The sequence below is a fragment of the Talpa europaea genome, assembly GCF_964194135.1.
Source record: "Talpa europaea genome assembly, chromosome: 2".
NCBI lineage: Eukaryota > Metazoa > Chordata > Mammalia > Eulipotyphla > Talpidae > Talpa > Talpa europaea.
This window is the reverse complement of record NC_140068.1, coordinates 22789487-22809474: the sequence shown is the minus strand read 5'-3', so window position 1 is coordinate 22809474 and position 19988 is coordinate 22789487. Positions and strand designations below refer to the sequence as shown.

The window sequence follows — 19988 nt, the reverse complement described above, 5'->3', positions numbered from 1 at the left end:
TTTTATAGAATTATTATGACACTGAAGTGAGAACCTACAAAAAACACTGCACAGTGCCTGGCCCATGGTGTCCACTAGATGTTACGTGTAACTATTATTATTCAACTCCCAAATTTCTTTGAGCTATCATAGAGGAATATTATTTTGCAGTAAAACACTTCCACAGAAACAGCCATAAACATGACCATATTTTCAAAACCAAATACATATCTACTAGATCCAATTCCATTTCTAAAAATAAAAATTTACAGCTAGGTTTGGCAAAATAAACTCTGAATCCAGAAAGCACCCTCAGAGAAGTCTGTCTCCATTGCCATAAGCTATAATCAGGCAGTGATGGTCAAGAAAACTTTATGAAGTTTCATTTCCTCTAAGGATTTATCTCATTTAATCTTTATGCATCGAATTAATCTGTGACCCATTTAGGTAGTTACACTAAGTGTGTCTGTGTTATTGACTACTGTGCTGCTATCGCTGGGGCTACTGAGATGATGGCGGGATAAAGAATAACACAGCAAGAAAAAACTTGCTGAACTTGTATATGTTTATCAAGGAAACATAATCTATGGAACACCAGCAGCAGCGGATGGTAGTTATCAATCTAGGCAGGAACCAAAGAGTATTAGTTTGATAACTTGATTGTTTCTCCCAAAATGGAAAATAATATTCCATAAGGTAATGAGTGTTGAATTTTTTCTTTTCCAAATAATTGTTTCCTTCCTTTCAAGGAGTGATCAACTCAAGTTTTGGTTTCTGATCGACAAAACTTTTGATTGCCTTATTTTAATACTTCTTTAAGGGGATTAAGTTAGATATTGACTGGAAGGAAAATGTTAAGTAGGCACCAAATCTTTTAAGAGACCTTTGGGTAAATGCTTTGTTAAAACACAATACAACATGACATTGAAACTGTCTATAAGTAATAATGCCCCCAAACAAAATGACTTGTAAATAAATTACAGCTAAATCCACAATCACTTTCTTTAGTAATCAGTGACATATCTTTCTCACGTGCTGACATTCAATAGCTAGAACTGTGTGGAGATAAAAAAGTCTCAGTACTGTGATCACAGGGTTCTACTATTGGTAGGTAATAAATCCTTTGGAATAGTCTTGATGGAAATATCAAGAACTCCAGAAGCTCTTAGACAACACATTCATTAAAAAGGAAAAGGACCTCTTGGTGTGTTTCTAAGCATACCTCTTTACTTTTCAGTTTTTCAGTTTCATAATTTGTAAAATGGAAATATCTATCCAAGAGTTATACAGCTGAAAGGAGACAATAAAGATACACTGGAGGGCCTGTCTGGTGACCCAGGGGGTAAGTCTCAGTACTATCACCTTGATGAAGGCTTACCATGATGGCCTGAGTTTGATTCCTTGCCAGGGGGCTAACCCACACATGGCATAACAGACTTCTTTTTTGCCCGCTGCTCCCCTTGGCATTGTATTTCAGTGGACCTGCCTGTTCTGCTCCCCACTGGTCTCTGTTGATTCCTCTCACTGTACCCCCGTACCTCTGTCCTGTGCCCCAGTTCTTCTATGCAAAAATAAATAAAATCTTTAAAAAAGAGATACACTGGTAACAGTAATTATTCAACACATGAATAACATCAATATTCACAAGAAAGCATTAATGTCAAATAATACTTTGATATGTTTATGATTAACCTATTCTCAGAAATTCATTATATCAATAACATTATATTAATAAATACCATGTGCAATGTACTGTTGAGTACTTCGATTTTAGTACTGAACAAGACCATGCAAAAATCCCTCTCTTGAGAGCACAGATTTTACAGGGGAAATGAAAGTCCTTAATTATGTATTGGTTTTTCTGTGATAAAGCCTCACAGTTTTTGGTAAAAACTGGGCACTAAATATAATGGGGCTTACAGAAAAAGTAAATTTTTGCATGCTGCTTTTAGCTATGGAGCTTTGTGACCATGGTGCTGATAAAAACTAACAATCCTAATCAAAGTATGAAATCAGTATTATGTTTTTGCTGACATTTGTACCCATTGCTCCCGTTAGTCAATCCTGAGCCTGTTTTCTTAAAATCTAGTATCCATGAGACCATCTTTGAAATGCAGGTCCTTGAAATAATCTACTTTCAATAGAGATCATTTTATCAAAATTGAAAAGCCAACTTAGATTTTAGATTCTTCATCAATAAAACAAAACAATTTTTTGAAGTTAGGGGAAGAAGTATTGTTGCAGCCTCTTCATCTTTCCTAGCATCTACTGAAGCTACTAAATGGAAAGAAAGCTACTTATGAAAAGAACACTTACACATCATTTTTGTCCATTTCAAGCTCTTTCTGTATTTTTCCTAAAGAAAAGCCATTTTCATAAAATTGTTCAGTCTTTTCTTTTGATTGTGAGTCTCCCTGACTGCTTTAATACTGCTAAATACAGAAAAAAATTCTGCATTCATACAGACATCATTCATCCATTTGTAATGGCACATAAACTAATGTGTATTACAGAGACATAGACTGCACTCAACTTTTAGTAAGTGCTAGAAAGAAACAGGTTAGGGGGCTAAGCAAATGTCGTAGCAGGGTACGCCATCACCTCAATTTATGGCATTTTACAGAGCTCCTGCCTTTTGGCTTGTCTTCCTAGTTTAAGCTACTGAGGCAGCAGACTCCCTTCTTGAACTTATTCTTTTCATGGCTTTCATGGGAAAAAGGACTGAAACAATTCCTGTGGAATAAGGTCTTTGGGAACCATGTGTATGTTTAGATGATGCCCTAGTTTAAAAAATAGGTACCTCAGCCTGTGTCTAAAATGGGATGACTATAATTTCTTTGGTATTCCAATGCTCTAAGGTGTATTGTTTAAAAATAATTATACTCTTGAATTGATTCATGGTTTTGGTTAGCTGATTTCTCAAGTTTTGCCACATTGTATAACTGGAAATACCTTTTCTTGTGTTAGGAAAAATACAGAAAGAGCTTGAAATGGACAAAAATGATTTCTAAGTGTTCTTTCCATAAAGCATTAGGAAGCCTGACCTTTTAGTCACTCTTTCCCACTATACCACACATGCTCTCTAACCTCTATCTGCTGACTAAACTGTACTGATATCTAGATACCATATCCAATTGCTTGGTATCATTTCACCAAGCACTGGGTTTATGAAGATAGAGATATTGAGTCCTACAGTTTATGATTTTCTGAAGACAACTAACATGTCCACTACGTATGCAGTATGAAATTTCCAATAGCAATTCGGTAATGAACAGCTACTATTTGACTTGGAGGACGTAACTGTCATATGTATAAATATGGATGTGAATTTTAAGCGAACCATGAAAGAAGGAAGAATGAGCGAAATGATGAGTGAGCATGTATGGGATGACTATTAGAGATATGCTTAGTTTTTCTGCTTTTAATATGTTCACTTGGAACAGTAGGAGCCGCTGGCGAGCCTCATTTTCTCACTCTGAGTGAGTGTGGTGTGTGTGATGTGCCATGTGATACATGGGCATCTTGTCCAGGGTTGAACCCTGTCTTGCACCCTGAGCTGCTGGGATAGACTCTAGCCACCCAAAGCCCTCAAGTGGTATAAGCAGGTTGGGAAAATGAATGAATGAAAATTACAAAAGAATTATACAATTATAGTGTTTAATATTACAAATGTTCTGGGTATTTAGTTGGAAGTTTGGGCTGTTTTTGTGACCAGAAATATGCCATAAGAAATTAATTCTTGTTTATATCAATTAGCCTATAGTAAAAGTGGCTTCATTAAGCATTTTTACTTAAGTTGCGTGGGGGAGAAAGGAAGGGGTGGGGAAGGCAGGCAGAGGAGATGTTGGAACAGGTGGTTTGATGGGGAGTGGGTGGAACATGTGTACATATGGAAGATCAAAAATCTAACCCCAAAATAAAAAAAATTAAAATGTTGCAGTTTCCTAGAATTTATAGACAATAGGGAGGAGCTATTGTACTTGGGTAGGAACTCTCTTAAGATAGAACATCGGTTCCATATTGCTTTGAACTTTTTAAATTTCATAAATTGGAATTTAACTGTTTATGGCTCACTTTTCTAATGACACAAAAATACTCAAAGATAAGAAAGCATATTTTATATTTTTTGGCTTATCTACTTTCCTCATTTCACCCCTATACCCACCCAGTGCTTGGGATAGCACTATGCAATGCACTCTGTATACATAATGTTTGCTGATCATTTAGAAAATAAATTCCTATTATGCCACTATTATGTAACAGTCATCCAGCAATGTGAATTCTCAGGATTTAAAGAGTTTCTCAGGTAGAAAAACTTAGCAAAGTCAAAAGAGAATAGGGGGAAAAGTCAATGAGAAACATAAATCTCAGTGGAGTATGCTAATGGAAAAATATCAACACAGCTTCATAACTGATAATATCTAGAGAAAAAATTACTGTTCAGACATTTAAGAAAACTGTTATATTATAGAGAAGTCACAAATGGTCTTAAAGGTGAGTCTATTTTGCATTTATATTGAAATCTCAATAGAAGGGCTCTGAATTGCTACTTTATTGATAAGTGAAAACATATACTTTTATGACTTAAGTTATAAAAGCTTATAGTTTATCAGTTCCCTCTCCACCCTGTAATTACCTACAGGAAGAGATTGGTCATAGGTCCTATTTTATGAGTTTTATAGGGGTACATTCAATCCAGTTTACATACTGTGAATTCCTGGAAAATTTTATAGATTACAAAAAATAAAGTGCTTCCTTTGGATCAAAGACATCTCACTTTAAATCATGTATTTATTAACAAACAAGTTATCCCAAATATTATGCTAAAATGTAAAACAACCATATTGTTCTCTCTCTCCCCCCCTAATGTATAGTAATGTAACAAACAGCAATTTTACAGAATGGGCTAAACAGTGAAATAATCCAGCAACAAAACAACTCAAAATGTTGTATAATAAGTATTATAAAATTTAAGATCTTCAATATGAAATTTAATTTGAATAATTTAGGTTAATACATTTATGAATGAGGTTAGTGCTGAAGACAAGCAATATCACAAATATTCAGATATAGTTTCAGCATAATAAAATACTCTAAAACATACAGTTTACTATTGTAGAAAAGAATGTGACAAAATTTATTACTGGCCCTTAGAAAATCTAGAAAGAGTATAAATGCAGAAAGAATGAATAGATTATTAAATTGGTCTTATAATGATGGAGAATAATGAATCAACAATTTAATTTCCAATCAGCTTAGTATATTTTAATCTGAATAATTCATGTAATACTCAGAGGAATGGCAAAAGTATGCCATCTGGCATAATTCTGATGAGCCAACCTGAATTTTATTTCAATCTGTGTGATGAATGCGTAAGCGCCTGTGAAAATACAATCTATAATATCATAAACTGCCAAAAAACTGATAATTTAAAAGAAAGCTTGAGCTCTTTAATGGGGGCTATAAAATCATTAAATATAATAAGAAAGTAATAATAATGTTACACATTTGGAATGTAGACACTTTATAAAAATAAGCGGATGATCATAATAGGCTACACTGATGTTATTTGAATTTTATTATGTTGGTTTTCACTGGAGATTAAAAAACAATTGTTTCCGATCACTAAAAATTCTTTATATATTCATGATTTACCATGTTTTAATTTTATGAGAAAATATAAAAAGTTGTGGTTAAATGCTGTGCTTGTGCTTGTACGTGAAAAGACAAGTATGTTTTAACTTATGTTTCTCAGGTAATGACATTAAATAAGAAAAGACCAAACATGTGGGAGGGGGGACTTCCTTATACTAGTTACTATTTCCCTTTGATTTGCAAATAAGTCCTTCTTTTAAAGTAAATATGGGACTGGAGTCTACACTGACTTAACTATTAACTTTTACACCTGCTTTTCAGAGTTTAGACAATGACCTCTGATTAATCTGAGTCTGATATTATCTGTAACTTGCTATAGGCTACAAGAAGGTGCAGCAACTAGTTCTTAAAGTGGCATAATCTAATTATTTTCATTTAACCTAATTGTCTGATGTCTTATTTGGTTTTGCTATAATAATGAAGTATCTAAGTAAATACCATTCAGGACAAGAATCAGTGAAAAGAAAGATAAACATTTAACTATCAAATCTGAACTCTAAATTAGGTTTTAAGAAAATAAAAGAATATCTACAAAACATGAGCAGGCAAAATAGGCTTCTTAGACAAAACAGTAACTATCAGGCTGATACCCAATGTCTCTCTTGCAATACTAAACATGAGGAGGCAAAAGATGACCCACTTCCACGATGTTTTGAAGGGAAAAGGTTATGTCCAAATAACTGAAACCCTGGCAAACTGTCTTAAGTTAAGATAACTGAGATTTCAAAATAAGTAAATTCAGATAACACAATCTCAATTTATATTTCTTTTCAAAAATGAACAAACTAAAGAGCTCAGCATGCAAAACAATAAGTAGTGATTACATTCAGCTAAAAAATAAAGATGTGGTTATTTTTGATAACTAGGGCCATGGCACAAGGGGATATTCTTGTTTATTTTCTATCAAAGGCATCTCAAAAATAAATATGGTATTATTAATGTCAAAAAGAAAAAAAAACATTGTAAACAAAAAACTAAAGTTCATGTAATAAATGAAAATGCAGGAAACAAGTAAAAAGTGAGTGAGACATGTCAGATAAGGGGTTAATTTTCAAAATATATAAAAAGCTTACACAATTCAACATCAATATACAATCTAATTAAAAAAATAGGTAGAAGAGCTAAATAGATACTTCTCCAAAGAACACAAAGATGGCCAAGGAACACTTGAAAAAATGTTCAGTATTATTTATTATAAGAGAAATGCAAATCAAAACCACAATGAGATGTCACCTCACCCCCATGAGAATGTTTCATATCAAAAAAGACTAGAAACAACAAATGTTGGTGAAGTTGTGGAGAAAAATGAGCCCTTATTCAGTGTGGGTAGGAATGTAAATTGATACAGTCTATATGGAAAATGGCATGGAGATTCTTTAACAACTGAAAGTGGAAATGCCTTATGATCCAGTAATGCCACTCTTAGATATTCACCCACAGAATAGGAAAAGACTTATGAATGCCTATGTCCACAGCAGCATTATTCATAAAAGCCAAGCTATGCAACCAACCCAAATGTCCATCAACAGACAGGATAAAGAAATTGTTGTATAAATACTCAATGGAATACCATTCAGCTATTTTAAATAATTATTTTCTCCCAACTGGTCGAAAATGTAATTTTGAGGGGATTATGCTAAGTGAAAAAGTTAGAAAGTAAAAGACAATTACAAATAATTCCACTCATTTATGAAATATAAAGAAAACAAACTGGCAAACAAAAGAAAATGGTTCATAGACTGTGAAAAATACAGGGATTACCAGAAGCAAGGGAGGAAAGAGGGGTAACATAATAGTGTTCAGCCCTGGAGCTTTGACGTGGGGTGAGTGAATTATATATTTATATTAACAAATTACAAATCAATAAATTTTGAGAATTAGGTAGACTACAGACCAAAGAGACAAAGATGGTTCTTAGGCTACCCTTATTTACTGCAAGGTCAGTGAATTACATTATGTGCTATAGAATTACAACATCCTCTACAACCATATGTTTGTTTACTGAAAGGTTCATTCAGAATTCTAACATGAAATGTTAAGAAACATAACTTTCTCTTTTACAGAAGCTTGACAGTGTCTCATTTCCCTCACTTGCTGTAACTAGTATGTAGCATTCTCCTAAATCTGAAGTCATTCATGGTGGTACCTGAGGCAAGAGGAAAGTGGGAGTAATAATGAACTGAAAGGTACGCTGGAAAGTGGAGACTAAATACATGGTAAGACGCCATTCAGGGCCCAGTTTCTGTCATTCAGAAATTCTGGACTTTCTCTTTCTATTTTTTCCTTAGACTTCAGGAGTATTATGGGTCCACATTGTACAAAATTTGAATTTATAAATACCCCACCTTGTTAAATTTTTTGATAGACTTTTTCCTATTTCTCCTCTGTAAATATACTTCCTTCTCTTAAACCACTTCAGGGAAATAATGACACAGAGGTACAAAGGATGGAAATTAGGCAAAATTTTATTTCTATGAAAATCAGACCTTAACCTAGGTTAAGGCACCAGAGGATATTAGGTTACTAAGCAGACTGAGATTCTATTTAGAGGTTATAAAGAAAGGGACAAACTGAAATGTAAGTGTCAGCAAGGTAGGGAGCTATGGGGGCTGAGGCATAATAGAATAGGCAGAAAAACACATTAGATAGGAAGTTTGGTTCAAGTCACAACCTGAAACACATGGGTCTTGAGAGTGGCAATGTAAACCAAGTATACTGAAACTTATTTATTGCATGGAGTAGAAATGTTAGTAACATTTCTATCATTTAATAATCTAATTGAAATAGATAATCAAAATACCAATATCTAAATTATATGTATTTTTAGATTATGTTCCTAATTCACTAGGATCATTTTGAGATTAGAATACTTCTGCAAATATTGTTTCTCATGATTTTTTAGGATTCAGGTCTATTATTTCAACATCTAATTAATGTGGAAATACACAATCAGCCCACAGGGTAAAACAAAAACTCTGCAAGGATGCATTTTTCTGAGGTCTAGAATGTACACAAAAGATATGTAAATACAGGAAAGCCTATAAGAATAAATTTCAAAATTTTTAAATAATTTTGAATAAAATTTAAATAATTTTAAAATAATTTCATGACTGAGTATATTATACAAATATATTAAAATTATATTTTCTACAATTGCTAATCTTTTTAATATTAAAAAATAAAATCTACAAATGTAGAATGCAACTGGAGTTTATATTATAAACAAGTTCCTTTTTATGATTATATCAATAATTAACTGTTCAATATGAGTCCTTTTTTGGAGTCCTACCTATTAAATTACCAAACATGCTGAATCAATCATATTGGGTTTATTACAAAGTAGAAATGGAGTCAATTTCGTATTGTCAGTGAACAAATATTATTGTCAATAAAATTCAAATAGTTTAACATAGCTTTTACTTTCTTAGAAAAAGTACTGTCAGCTCTTTCTCACAATAGGAAATGATGCATTATATAGAGTACTAAAAACACTTATTGTCTAGAAAGGATTAGAAATAATATTAAGCTGGGGCCTCCCCGGTGGCGCAGCGGTTGAGCGCTGGGTTGCGAAGCTGCCCGCGGCCTCTGCGGCGCCGGTTCGATCCCCGGCTGCTCCCCGGCCACCGGAGGAGGGTCCCACATGGCGCGCAGACCTCTCCTGCTGCCCGCTGCTCCCCTCAGCAGTGTACTTCGGTCCTTCTGCCTGCTCTGCTCCCCACTCTGGCTCTGGTGAATTCTCTCACCCTCCCTCCTGCACTTCTGACTGTACCCAGTGCATGTATAAACAAAACAAACAAACAAACCAGCAAACAAATAAATAAAGCATGCCTCTAAAAAAAAAAAAAAAAAAAAAAAAGAAATAATATTAAGCTTAGTGTACAGTAAGATATACTCCAGGCTCTTTTTCCCTATGAACCTTTCTAGCAACTGATGTGTCATACAAATATAGCTGGAGATTAAAGGGAACCCTGTCTTCCTTTTATATTATCTTTTACAATTACTTTTAATATAGTAAATAGATACTGTAATTGTGAAATGTCTTTTGTTGTGTGGGAGTAATACAGAAGGGTGAGAGATAAGATCTCACTTCTAGAATAATAAAGCATAACACTAGGAGAGAAATGAAGCATAAAGGTCTGCGTGCACCACTGCAAAACATTTACTCCAAATAATGATGCTAGCACACTAAACACTCATTATTAAAACAGTGTAAATAAATCTGCCTAAAGATTTACTTTATTTTTCAAAAGTCTAAAGTATTTTTAAATTAAAAAACCCAAAACAACCCTAGAAATATGACTGCAGAATTGAGGGTACTAGAAGGGGAGGGAGGAGAGAGCTAGGAAGGGACCCCATAGTCTCAGGTAAAGGACTATGGGTGCTCTGGTGGTGGCTGTGTTGTGAGGTACATCTGACACTGTGTGAACCTATTTCCCTAAGTCATAAATAATGTTGTAAACCAATGTTACCTCAATAAAAAAAAATTCTATTTATAACACTGATATAAACAAGTACCTGTAAAAGAGATAGTGCATCTTATTTTCCTTTATCTTGGCAAAAAATGGTAGTTTTCATTAATTAGAAAACATGGCTATAAATTTTTGGTAATATAAAGATTAAAAGAGTTTCCTACAATTGCATTTTTTGTCACTGTAACCAGTATCATTTTGTAGCTTCTCATTAGTAGTAACACTGCAGAAATAGATTGCCTTACCGTTGGTGCTGTATCTATATGATGGTTACAAGGTTTTCTTACTGTGCTGACACCTGTGAAAAGAAAAGTGTGAATATTTGCTTATGGTATGCATCCATTTTACTGTAAAAATGTTTAAGTCTGCAACATGTGATTCCTACAGTATACAAGAAAAAAAGCTTCTTTTGGCTGGCAGGATTCCTTCAAGTTTTACCAAGAATACATTGATAAGAAACAGTTCAAGAGGTTAGTTTACTAAGAAACCTGACTCAAGGTGAGTTAAGCCAACTTTCCCATCCAGTGTTGTGTCCAGCAACAGCACAAGATGTGTCCACATCCTGCTTGGGGCTCTGAAATTATACCATTATGTCTGCTCTGCTGTATTTCTTCCATAAAAGTTCCATTTCTGACTTGAGGTCACCAAGTTTTCATAAAGCAACATCATGAGGGCAACAAAAGGAATCAGTTCTTTATTTTCTCAAAAGGAATAAATAAGTCTATTTGAATTTCTCTTTGATCATTTGACTTCCTACTATGACATAGTCTGCTATCTATTCAATCACCACAGAGCATGTGAAGAAAAGAGTTACTCTGATTCCTTCCTTTAAAATGATATTGACTGCTAACTTGAGAAAAAATCCTTTAATCATGTGTGGATTTACCTTTTCGTTCCCAATATTCTCTAGTGAATTTTAAGATAAACAGCTTCTACAGATGTAACACATTGCATCTCATCTATGAAAAAAATACTGGTTCAAAGTGTGGCTCAAGTTAAAAAAGAACACAGGTATGAGTTTCACTTACATTATCTGGTTACCAGCAGATCATTGAGTGAATTAAAACACTGGCATGTTCAAATAATGCTTAAGGCTGTCACAGCAGGGCTGATTATAAATGCGAACTGCAACGTATGGTTAGTGGCAACTGCCAAAATTCCTAGTTGTAACAAAATATGTTTCTCTCAGTTACAGGCATTTAACTAATTTTTCTTAAAGTTTGGTAAGGGATTAAACTGAGAAAAACATAAAATCATTTTTCACCACTTTGCAAAAGTATATTCAAAATGAACAAAGTACAAACATGATTTTAAAACAATGTAGTTATTGTTTCATTAAAAGGAAAAAAATCTCTCAACCATCAACATTACTCAGATACCAAAAGCAGACAAGGACATTATAAAAGAAAACTACAGGCCAATATCCCTAATGAACAAAGATCCAAATGACTCAACAAAATCCTAGCAAATGGAACTCAATAATACATTAAAATGATTAGACATCATGACCAAATGGATTTATTCTAGTGATACAAGGATGGTTCCATATTCCAAAACAATGTAATTCACCACATCAAGTAAAGGAAAGATAAAAATCACATGATCACATCAATAGATGTAGAAAAAATATTGATGAGATTCAACATTCACTTTTGATAAAAACTGAAAAAAATGGGTATAGAAGTAACATATTTCAACATAATAAAGGCCATTATAGGACAAACCCACAACTAAATGTCATATTCAATGACGAGAAACAGAAAGCTTTATCTCTAAGATCAGGTACAAAACAAGGCTGTCCACTTTCACCACTACTATTCAACATAGTATTGGAACTCCTAGAAAAAACATTTAAGGAAGAGAAAGATGAAAAAGGAAACCAAACTGGGAAAGAAGCAAAACTATTACTATTTGCAGATGATATGAAAGTATACACAGAAAACCCCATGGACACCACTAAAAACTATTAGAAACAATAAATCAGTAAAGTGGCTACAAAATCAATACAAAAAATCAGTTGCATTCTTATGTGCAAACAATGAACTGGAAGAGAAAGAAATCAAGGACACCATTTCATTTACCATCATATTAAAAATAAATACCTAATAATAAACATAACAAAAGAGGTGATGGGACTATTCAATAAAAACTGGAAGATACTATTGAAAGGAACAGAAAACAAGGAGAAATATTCATAGAAAAATATTTCCTGCTCATGAACTAGAATAATCAACATTATTAAAATGGCCTTCTTACCCAAATGGATATAGTCATTATGAAATATATGTATTACAATATGTATACTTACAGACTGTAAATTCAATATACATATGAAATCCCTAACAAAGACTCAATGGAATTCTTCAAAGAAATAGAGCAAATACGACTGTAACTTATATGGCATCACAAAAAGCCCAAATAGTCAAAGCAATCCTAACAACAAAAAAGGAGGTATCACACACCCAGACTTCAAACTATACTACTAAGCTATAGTAATCAAAACAGTATTTTTTGGCATAAAAACAGACATACAAACCAATGTAATAGAATTGAGAACCCAGTAATAAACTCACACTATGTGAATAGTTAACCTATCACAAAGGAGTCACAAGTATAAAATGGAGAAAGGAAAATCTCTTGAAAAAACAGTGTTGGAAAAATTGGACAGCCATAAACAAAAGGATTAAATTAGACCACTATCTCACACTATATGCAAAAAAAAAAAAAATCAAAATAGATCGAAGACTTGGGCATAAAACCTGCAATCATAAAATATCAATATGTAGGAGAAAACATAGGCAAAATATTTATGACACTGTTCCATGGTTATCTTTGGGAACTCAACTACAATGGCAAGGAAAAAAAAGCAATAAACATATGGGACAATATCAAACTACAAAGCTGCACAGTGAAAGAAACTATCATGAAAACAAAGACACTAACCAAATGGGAGAAAATATATTTGAACATCAAACATCTGACAAGGGAATATCTAAGCTTTACAAAGAACTCATACAACTCAACAAAAAGAAACAATCCAGTCAAAAAATGGGCAGAAAAGCTAAATAGATGCTTCTCCAAAGAAGACATACAGATGGCCAATGGGCACATGAAAAAATGCTCATCATCACTTCTCATCAAAGCCATACAAATCAAAACCAGTGAGATACCACCTCACACTAGTGAGAATTGCCCATATCAAAAAGACCAAAAACAATAAGTGTTGATGAAAGTGTGGGTAAAAAGGAACCCTTCTATAATGTTGGCGGGGGTGTTGCTTGGTTTAGCTCCTGTGGAAAACAGTAGGGGGAGCTGTCAAAATAGTAAAAATAGATCTACCACATGATCGGGCAATTTCACTCCTTGGTATCTGTATGCAGAATACAAAAAAAAAAAAAAACCAACATTAATTTGAAGGGATAGATGCACTGCTATGTCCATTGTAGCACTATTTACAACAAATTATGAAACCAACCTAAGTGTCCAATGACATATGAGTGAAATAAGATGATGAGATGTGTATGTATGTGTGAATATACACACACATACACACACACACAGAGAATGTAATACTACCCAACAATAAAAAAAGAAATTTTGCCATTTTCCATAACATGGATGAACTGGAAGGGACGATGCTAAGTGAAATAAGTCAGAAGAAGAAAGACAAATACCAGATGATTTCACCAACATATGGAATATAGAGAAACAAAAAAAAAGGAATGGACAAACCAAAACATACTAGAAATCTGATGTAGAATTGAGGCCACCAAGGTCGAAGGTGAGGAGCAAGATGCAGAGGAAGCCCAATGGTCTATAGTGGACTTTGCATGCCTTGGTGGTGGTTTTGGTGTGGCAACATACATCAGAAGAGGTGAAAGCCTATGCCTCTAAATCATAGATGGTGTTGTATACCAAAGTTACCTCAACAAAAAAAATACAATTTAAAAAAAAAGAAAAAAAGGCGGGGGGGGGGAATCTCTGAATCTCTACTTTTAGCCAATGAAGTGTAATATAATATACTACCTTCATTCAAACTGATATCTACTGAGTGGCTATTTGGCAGTGATAAAAAATAAGTTATAAATAAGTTATAAATTATGATTTCCAATCTTAAGTGTCTAGTAAAACAGTTGTCTTTTTTTTGAAGAAATGCTAAGTGCAATTTAACAGATTTGTCTTAATTGTAATCACAAAGGTTTAAAGGTTATTTTGATGGAAAGACAGATTTCCCTTCATAAACTAATACCGGGCTTGACTTTAAAAATATTTTAAAATCTAGGGGCCTCTCCGGTGGCACAGCGGGTTGAGTGCCGTGCTGTGAAGCTGTCTGCAGCCTCAGCAGCACAGGTTCGATTCCCGGCTGGCCAGGGAGATTCCCACATGGCGTGGCAGACTTCTCCTGTCTCCCTTAGCAGTGCACTCCCCTCAGCAGTGCTTTCAGTCCATCTGCCTGTTCTGCTCCCTGCTCTGTCTCTGGTGAATCCTCTCACTCTCCCGTGTCTCTGGCCTGTACCCCAGTTATTGTATCAAAATAAAAAAAAAATTTTAATCCAGTTAATCCATATTGGAAAATAGTCAAACAATGCCCATTCTTATTGTAAGATCTTAATAATACTGAAGCATACAGAACAAATGGTGAAATCCTTACCTCCTCAGACTCTACCCCTACAAACTCTCTAGTAGCAACCATTGAGAACAGTCAGGCAAGACACACTGGCTTTTGAGTGAGAGGGGTGATACAATGGGTTTAAGAATTAGCAACATCTCACTAATGCAATATGATCACTATAAAAATGGCTTAGGCTGATTACTAATTTTAAAATTCTTATCCCATTAGAAAGTAACTTCAAAATTATGAAAATAAAATTTATATCCTCTGTTCATCAAATTACAAAGAAAAAGATACATATTTTCCAATTTCAATTTGGGGATAAGAGTGTTCAAAACTAGAATTTTCTTTAATGGATTATAAAAAGATACAATCTTAGTTTTAAATTTAGATTGCAAATTGAAACATCATTTGTAATACATAGATATTTGTAAGTATACAAGTTTTTCAAGCTTTGAGTGCACAAAGGAATAAGTTTAAGGAACAATATCCCAATTATAAGTTTCTAAGTAGATTTGATTTAAAAAATCTGTATTTGTGTCTTATTTCACTTATATTAAGGTATAAAGATATGTGAAAGCTCATAATTAGTAGCTTACTGTAGTGGTTATTTTTAGTGTGTCAACTTAACTAAGTCCCAGTGCCAGATATCTGGTCAAACATTACAGGTATCTGTAAAGGTATTTTTATGGTATGGGATTAACACTTATATCAGCAGACAGTGAATAAATCAAATTGCTCCTCATAAATTGGAGTGTGGCCTTAAGAAAAAGACCAACCTTCCCTGAAAGAGGGAATTTTGCCAATAGACTGCATTCAGATTTGAACTGTTACTTTCTCTCCTGGTCATATCTCATTGGGCACTTTATATATTGAAGTTTAAATGGATGAAAATACAAAGGAATCTGTGACGTATTAAGTAAGAATTTATAAACAAAAAAATACTTTAATAAAAAAAAACTTAATGTTTCCTCTATTCCTAAGAGAAAAATCTAAGGTTTTCCCTTATAGCTTGAGGTTTCTGTTTTAATTCATTTGGCTCTCAAAATTCTTATATATCAAAATATGCTCTCCTTTGCTGACAGAAATATGAAACTTTAAATAAAGGATTATGGATAAGAAACCCTTTACTTTTGTTGTCTGAATATGTTATTACACTATCAGACAGCTTCTAGAGTTTTAGATGAGAAGTCTAAAACTCTTCTTCTATCATAAATAACCTGTTCCTCTTCTGTAGAGGCCTTTGAATTTTTTCCCATTATCCAAGCAATCAGGAATTTCATCAGGATATGTCTAAGTGTGTCTTTGTTCTAATTAATCTTTCTGGGGACTTGATAAACTCTTTAATCCACAGAATCTTCCTATTCTTCAGGAAATTTTATTATTTGTCTAATTTTATTATCTGTCAAATAACAACTATTATTTGTCTAACTTTGCAGCTCATCTTATATTTATTTCAATAATTTTTATCTTTGCTAAAGCTACTATATACTTCATATTCTAGGTCTCTTCCAAATATGTAAGCAGAAAATGGGTTTTAAAGAGTTCACTGAGCACTCTCAGGAAGCAAAAGCTATAAAATCTCAGATCTGCCTATCTCTGTCAGTTTAATGTTTGTAGTGAAATCAGTAGCCTTGAATATTCTCCGCACCACAAGAAACCTAAACGGACACCTGGAGGTGCAGTCATTGTAAACTGTTGACTTAACACTGTAACTTAGTATTGATGAGATTTGAGGAGAGAAGCTACTCATGTGCCTAAATTGAGGACTATTGGTTAGGCAGTTTTGTTTTTTGTTTTTTTTCCCTGCAGCTCAGACTTCTGTTACTATATCTGGGACCATAAATCATGAGTATACAAAGAAAACTAACTCATATAAGGAGTTTCAGTAATCTGAAGACCACCACATAAACATCTAATTCATAGTGCAGCTGCTGATAATGGAAGAGTTAATGAATCTCTTAAATAAAAACAAAAACAAAAATCAACAACTGTTAGAAATTTAAGATAATGAACAACAAAGATAACTCCATATTAAAGAAGGGAACACTTCTCAGAAAGTAATTTGGAGGATAGGTAACCTCCCAAGTTCACATAGAGAATCAGCAGTAGTACAATGACAGAAACCCTTGTATCCAAGTCACAAACCCTACAGACCCATTTATATGTTAGTGTAGCCCCTGTGGTTGGGCCTTGATTTTATTCATCTTTATATCCCTCTGGCTTCACCCAAATGCTTGAAATACAGAAGGTCCTCAAGAGTTGATTCAAATATTCACTCAGTGAGTTGGAATCTATGCTATACTCACCTGATTCATATACTACCATGAAGTTTCAACCGTGTATGCGAGTGATCAAAATATTACTTAATTAGTGAACTAACACTGCATTACAACATCATATAAATTTCAGATGTGCATAACTGAGACTCAATATGTGTATATTCTACATTAAGTTTACCACCAAATGTCCAATTCTGTCCATCATACTACTGTTACCATTTACCCGCTTCCCCCTTTTATTTTGGTGACCACAAATTGGTATTATTGTCCAAAGGTTTATTTTAGTTCTATTTAATCCATTTGTTTTTTGTTTATTTTCTTATATACCACCTATACGTGAATTCACGCAGTATCTTTGTCTGGCTTATCTGACTAACCATAACACCCTCTAGGTCTGTCCATGTTGTTGCCAACAGCAGGATTTCATCTCATAACTGTATGGTTTTCTACTGTTTATATACATCAAATCTTTATCCATTTGTTGATGGCCAACAGGATCCATACCAAAAATCCCAATGGAATCCTTTATTGGGATAAAAATCATGAAATTTACTTGAATCTATAAGACTCTGAATAATAAAAATATTCCTGAGAAAACAAAAGAACAAATATAGAGGAATCACACTCCCTGACTTCAAACTATACCACAAAGTAATTAACATAATTTGGTATTGGAACAAAACAAACACACGGGTCACTGGAAATAAAGCCACACACATAATGACAACTAATTTACAACAAAGTTCAAATATTTAAGAACTTCCAGCAGAGAAAGAAAAGTTTCTCTTAAAAATGGCATTAGGAAAACTGGACAGTCACATGCAAAACAACAAAATTAGAACACTATCTGACACTATACACATAAATCAATTTGGTATTAAAGACATGGGTATAAGACCTGAAACCATGAAAATACATAGAAAAAAATAGGACATAGACAATTTGATGTCAGACTTAGGGATATGTTTGGGAACTAACTCGAATAGCAAGAGAAACATAGATAAAAATAAATAGGACATCAAACTAAAAAGCTTCTGTATAGAAAAAGAAATGCATTAAAAGAAAAAGACATCCTACTGAACAGGAAGAGATACTTGTACATGCTATGTCCAAAAAGGGTATAATATCCAAAACATACAAAGACCTCATAAAACTCAACAATAAAAAAAAATTTAAAAATGGGCAGATGATATGAATAGACACTTGTCCATAGAAGATACACAGATGGCCAATAGACACATGAAAAGATGTCCATTATCTCCTATTTTTAGACAAATGCAAATCAAATCAATGAAATATTATCTCACACCTGAAAGAATGACTATTATCCAAGAGAAAAAACAAGTGTTGGAGGGGATTATAAATTAGTACAATCATTATGGAAATTTCTCAAAAAGTAGTATGGCAATTTCTCAAAAAATAAAAATTATAAATCCTATATGAATTCCACTCCTGGGCTTTTACCTGAATAATGCAAACACTAATTCATTGATTTTAAAAAACTGATTTCTAGTTATGTCCACTGAATGATCCTAGAAGCACAGATACCAACAGCAGTGAGTGTTCTTAGTACCAGATTTTAGTCTCAAAGTTCACTATTCACTGAATAGTATCAGGCGCCTGGGAAAAAAGCCCAATTCCAGTTTGGGGGCAGGGAAAGTACAAGGTGAAACTAGGACATCAAAAGCAAGGAAGTATTCAAAGGTTAATTGGTTCCTATCAAAAGATACAAGAGTAGGCACTAAAGGGATTTCTTTGGCCAAATTAAGGGACAATTTGAGCCACACAAGGAAAATAGTAAAGAAGTATAAAAAACTGAATTAAAAGAAACCCATTATACTCAAAGAAACTGGCAAAGAAAGAAGGAAACATTCTTCTTGACTGAATACCAGCCAATAAATATAGAAGCAACATTAGAAACTAACCCCTTCGCACTCCTTCACTATTTTAATAGTCGATTTAGCTAATGATGATCAATAGATCTGAAAGTACTGAGTAAGGCTGTTGGGGAACAGGAATTTTCACGTGGTCTCAAAGTGTCATCCCACAGATTACTCAGCAATTACAAACGGAAAAGTTTTGCTGTTATAAAACAGCAAACAAACAAAAGGTTGCTTAAGAAATTATTAGATACAATTAGGGAAAATGTGAATGCGAACTATTTATTAGATGATATTGTAGAATCATTTTCAACTTTCCTAGATGTGATAATGGTATAATGGTTAAATAGGAAAGAAGCAAATGTGAATTTAGTTTTTTTTTTCCAACTTTTATGTGGTTTTTTAAAAAAAAAATCAAAATAAAATTGGGGAAAGGATTTATAGGCCTTAACAGACTCTTGGTATTATGTTTTACTGAGGTAACAATGGTTTACAACACTGCTTATGATTGGGAGGAATAAGTTTGATAGCTTTTTCCAGATGTATGTTACTAACACCACACCCACCACCCAGGTACCCACAGTTCTCTACTATAGTCCACTGGACTCCCATCACCGTTTGGGACCCATTCCCTCCACTCCCTGGGGTAGCCTAAATTCTACAGTCAGATTTGTCCTTAATAGACTTTTAATGACTTTATAGTAGGCAATTTAAAAACAAACAGCCAACTACAATAGCAGCAAAAACTCTCCTCTCCCAACTCTGAATAATTAAGACGCCTCTCTGAAAATGAGAGAAAGCTCCAAAAATGATGCACAGATGAATAGTTACAATATGTATTTGTATTTTATATATTGATAATTCCATTCAATAAATCTACTGTTCACTGAAAAAACAATTTTCTGGGCACTGTCCCAAAACAGAGGTATGAGTTATTTCTAATTCTCTATAGTAAAATAAATTTTAGTACCTCTACAATTAGAAAAAAATGCATTTCCAAGGACAAATTATTAGTATAATAAAGCCTGACTCTGGAGTCTCTTTATATATACTGTAAGATTGGCTCTGGCAATTATTAAATATGTGACCTTGGGCAAGTTATTTATCCACT

At 33.7% G+C, this 19988-nt stretch overlaps 1 protein-coding gene across 1 annotated transcript in view; it reads right to left on the bottom strand.

Annotated features, from left to right (window-relative positions):
* AHI1 (Abelson helper integration site 1) overlaps positions 1 to 19988 on the bottom strand; it is a gene marked incomplete at its 3' end in the record, with an annotated part of 145257 nt that overhangs the window by 51033 nt on the left and 74236 nt on the right. The window contains exon 18 of the mRNA XM_084228646.1: positions 10349 to 10401. Within this exon, the coding sequence (XP_084084772.1) occupies positions 10349 to 10401 (53 nt within the window). The remainder of the gene's footprint in view (positions 1 to 10348; positions 10402 to 19988) is intronic.